The sequence below is a fragment of the Amphimedon queenslandica genome, unplaced genomic scaffold (assembly GCF_000090795.2).
Source record: "Amphimedon queenslandica unplaced genomic scaffold, v1.1 AMPQUscaffold_13426, whole genome shotgun sequence".
Taxonomy (NCBI): Eukaryota; Metazoa; Porifera; class Demospongiae; order Haplosclerida; family Niphatidae; genus Amphimedon; species Amphimedon queenslandica.
In genome coordinates this window covers 244435-248232 of record NW_003546338.1, presented here as the reverse complement: position 1 = coordinate 248232, position 3798 = coordinate 244435, and the positions used below count along the sequence as shown (strand labels likewise).

The window sequence follows — 3798 nt, the reverse complement described above, 5'->3', positions numbered from 1 at the left end:
ATTTGCTGTAGCTGATAGTAGTTTCTTGGCTTATTATAGAAACATTAGTGGCCTACTTGATGGTTTTAGTTTAAGTCTTAGTGAAGACTCTGCAAACTTACGAGAGGTTCTTCAAGAAGCTTATTCTAATGTCGTATCAACAGCTCAACTAACCTTCGTCCTTCCAGATTATATTTCTGTTAAGATTAAAGCTAATTGCCCTCCAAACTCAACCTACTTACCAGAAAAACACAAGTGTTCCAGCATTGGATCAGGTACAGCTGACTTCTCAATTTCTTTTACTTTGAACTCTTGCCCAGAAAAATTCCAAAATGGAAAAACAGAAACAATTACTGTCAACGTTCCTGGATTTGATTCTTTTGACGTTGAAATAGGTGGCCATTGTGCCTGTGAATGTGAAAATGCAGCAGTTCCTTCAAGCCCACTATGCAGCAACAATGGAGCACTCTCCTGTGGTCTCTGTGAGTGCAATAGTGGCTGGAGTGGGCCCTCCTGTAACTGCTCTACATCAGCAGTGTGTCCATTAGGTCCTAATAATCAAGAGTGCAGTGGTGAGAGTAGGGGTCAGTGTGTATGTGGTCAGTGTGTGTGTAAGCAACCAACCAATAGAGTACCAGGAGTAGTTACACCACGTATTGAAGGAGATGCTTGTGAATGCAGTAACTATGAATGTGATGATGACTCTGGTTTTGTATGCAGTGGGCATGGTACGTGTACTTGTTCTAATGGTACATATGCTTGTCAGTGCGATATATCACCTGTTTCAGGTTTCTATTACAGTGGGGACTATTGTCAATGCTCGTATGATAATTGTATTGATATAGATCTAGATTCAAGTACATCAGTCTTGTGTAATGGCAGAGGAGACTGTGATCCATGTCAAGGTAGCTGTGAATGTGATGCTGATTTTATTGGTCAATATTGTAGCCTATACACTGGTAACCAGCTATCATGTACTGCTAATGAAGAATGCGTCAAATGCTTTGCAAAAGCATCTAAAAATGATAACACTTCATGCTCGGATTTATCATGTTTAGGATATTTCACACTATCAGCCTCTCAGTACACCATACCTGATACTATTGATGGGTCAGCTAGTGATTGTTCCATTAGTACAGTAGAATGCAAGTATACATACTATGTAGCTCTCTCTGCTGTCAATTCCAGCATGATAATATATCAAGTGGAGCCTGAAGAATGCCTTCCAATACCTATATGGGCCATTGCTATTATAATAGTCATAAGTATTTTACTTACTGGTGCATTGATTGTGATTGTGATTAAATTGATCTTTGTGTACAAAGATCATCGTGAGTACAAGAACTTCCTCTCTGAGATTAGTCGATCCAAAGGCTCAGCACAAGAGAACCCTACCTACTTAAAACCCATAATTGAAACTGTAAACCCAGCTTATGGTGTAGCTAGACCTACTTAGATATTAACATCATTGTTATTACACTGCTTTAGATTGTTGTGGCATGTTACATACAAACACATTTTTATGCATAATAAAAGTATTTCATAATTGAAATAGTCAATGTTCCAATCACACTTAACAATTCATTATTCAGTATGAGGCTCTGGTACAGTAAAGACAATGGGAACCATTCAATCTCAATATCTGAGAATGCATGAATTCAAAATAACAATTCATTGTCAGTGTTTATACATGTCCAGAGATTGTCTGATTTTGCCTGACAAACACATTTGCTGTTTTGTCTTTGTGCCTATAGTGTATAGCGTATTATGCTTGGTATGTCATGTCAATCCCATCAGACACCATAGTTTAAAGTGTGGCAGAAAGATTTCTTCCATTTTCAATGTAATTTCCAACAAAATAAGTACAAAGAGCATTTATTTACTTGACACCATAAGGCAAGTGGTGTACATATTAGATAGTTACAGTAGATCACTATTGTCAAAGATATTTATAATAGATTGACTCCAGATGAAAAAGGATTGTGATGAGAATAAGTGTATCACCTGATTATTTACGAGTTAGTGTTATTTTACGAAGGTTCATCTGTTTCAATAAGCTTATATATGTATTTTTGGTACCTACCTACATGTATTAAGAGTTACAAGTACAATGGGGACAACTTACAGTTTCCTAATGCATGAGTTAGTATTAAACTAGTCCTCACCTACGCAAAGCTGGGTGAGGCCAAAAGTATTACAGCATATAAAGAGTAGTACTATAGATCAGATAGTCATGTGAATACTCTACTAACACTAGAGCAAGACAAACTGAGTGTTATTGCAGAATAAAAAAAATTGCAACAAGTTTCTTTTTACTTCCAGCAATATTTTAAAGCATAAGGTTCATTTAATAGTAAAAATATCTTTCTCAACTATGCTTCTAAATACATCTAAGACTCCAAAAGTCATGGCAGTCATTTTGAACTGGGTTGAATGACTTGTTTCACTTTCATTGTGCTATCAAAACTGTATATGCATATAGTGTGATAAGAAATAAAGCTTACACTGGCATTACTTAGACAAGATGACAGAGTCAGCTCTTCTCCTTGGATCATGTCTTCTTCTCTTGGTAGTACAATCTCTCTCATTGTGTGTCTTGGAGGATGGGAAAAACTCCACTTGCTCTAGTTCATCTTTACTGCTTGTATCTAGGAGCCAAATAAAGGATAACAATGGATACTCACTGATAGTTGACAAGCTACCAAATATTACTACAAATTGCACAGATACTAACAGCGAAAAGAAGCTTTATGCATTTATGAAAGGGACAGGACTGGAGACTGAGTTCCTTGATAAAGACAACACAACAGTAAAGGTATGCTAGTATCAAACTCATTAAACTCATTAGAACTGATATCCAATAATAGCTAAAATAAATAATGATAAGTGACATGACTTTTTTAGATAACTATTCTTGGGGATGTTGGGAGTGGTCAACACATAATTTCCATATCACGTTTGATTAATGATTCAAACTGCTGCAAGGTAGAAGCTGTGCTGAATCATGAAATAACAGTGAAAGTCATTGGTTAGCTACGCATGTTCACAAACACATGTACATGCATTAGCCCAATTATACAAATTATAGAAAAAGTTTACTTATCACTGAAATTAAGAGTGAATTAAGCTATAGCCATATACAAGTACATGTATAGCTGGAAATATTTGTGTGACTTTTACTTCATAATTTTTTGTGAACTTAGCAAAATGGAATTTAAGGTAATGAGATGTAAGCAAGCATTTGTTAACTAAAAATCTATTACTGCTTTGCAAAGTTAAATTGTATATAATTATAATTAAATGACAGACCACAAATTATTTAATAATAATCACTGTGTGCAAAATATCATTTTAGATGATCCTTATGCTCGTCACCAGAACACTGACCCTCAGACTATACAGTGTACTGTATTGCATCCGGACTTTTCCGACATGTGGACAGAGTTTATGCTAAATGATGCTGTGCTTGGATACTGTGGACACTTTACAAGTCCAGTTGAGCACAAAAATGGAATATCTATATATAGGTTAGATACTGGTTACGAGGTTTCTAAGCGTTGATAGAATCCCGAGGAAGTGTATAGTAACCGAGCGCGCAGCGCGAGGTTACTATGACTTCCGAGGGATTCTAGCAACGCTTAGAAACCGAGTAACCAGTATCTAAGGTATTTAGAATTATACATCTTGGCTAGCAACCAGCCTGGCTATGTTGGTGAACCACTCGGCCAATCAAAAAAGATTCTGGTACCGTTGTTTACCAGACTAACCTTGGCAACTAGTAGCCTATAAAAGAAGAAGGGTTGTTAGGATCCTTAGTTT

The 3798-nt window shown here is 36.4% G+C and overlaps 1 protein-coding gene across 1 annotated transcript in view; it reads left to right on the top strand.

Moving 5' to 3' along the window:
* The window catches only part of LOC100639732 (integrin beta-1-like), a 2369-nt gene extending 934 nt beyond the window's left edge, over positions 1 to 1435 (top strand). Inside the window, 1 exon segment of the mRNA XM_019995981.1 lies at positions 1 to 1435. This exon segment is cut by the window's left edge and continues 1 nt beyond it. Coding sequence (XP_019851540.1) covers positions 1 to 1435 — 1435 coding nt within the window.
* Positions 1436 to 3798: the final 2363 nt, after the last annotated feature.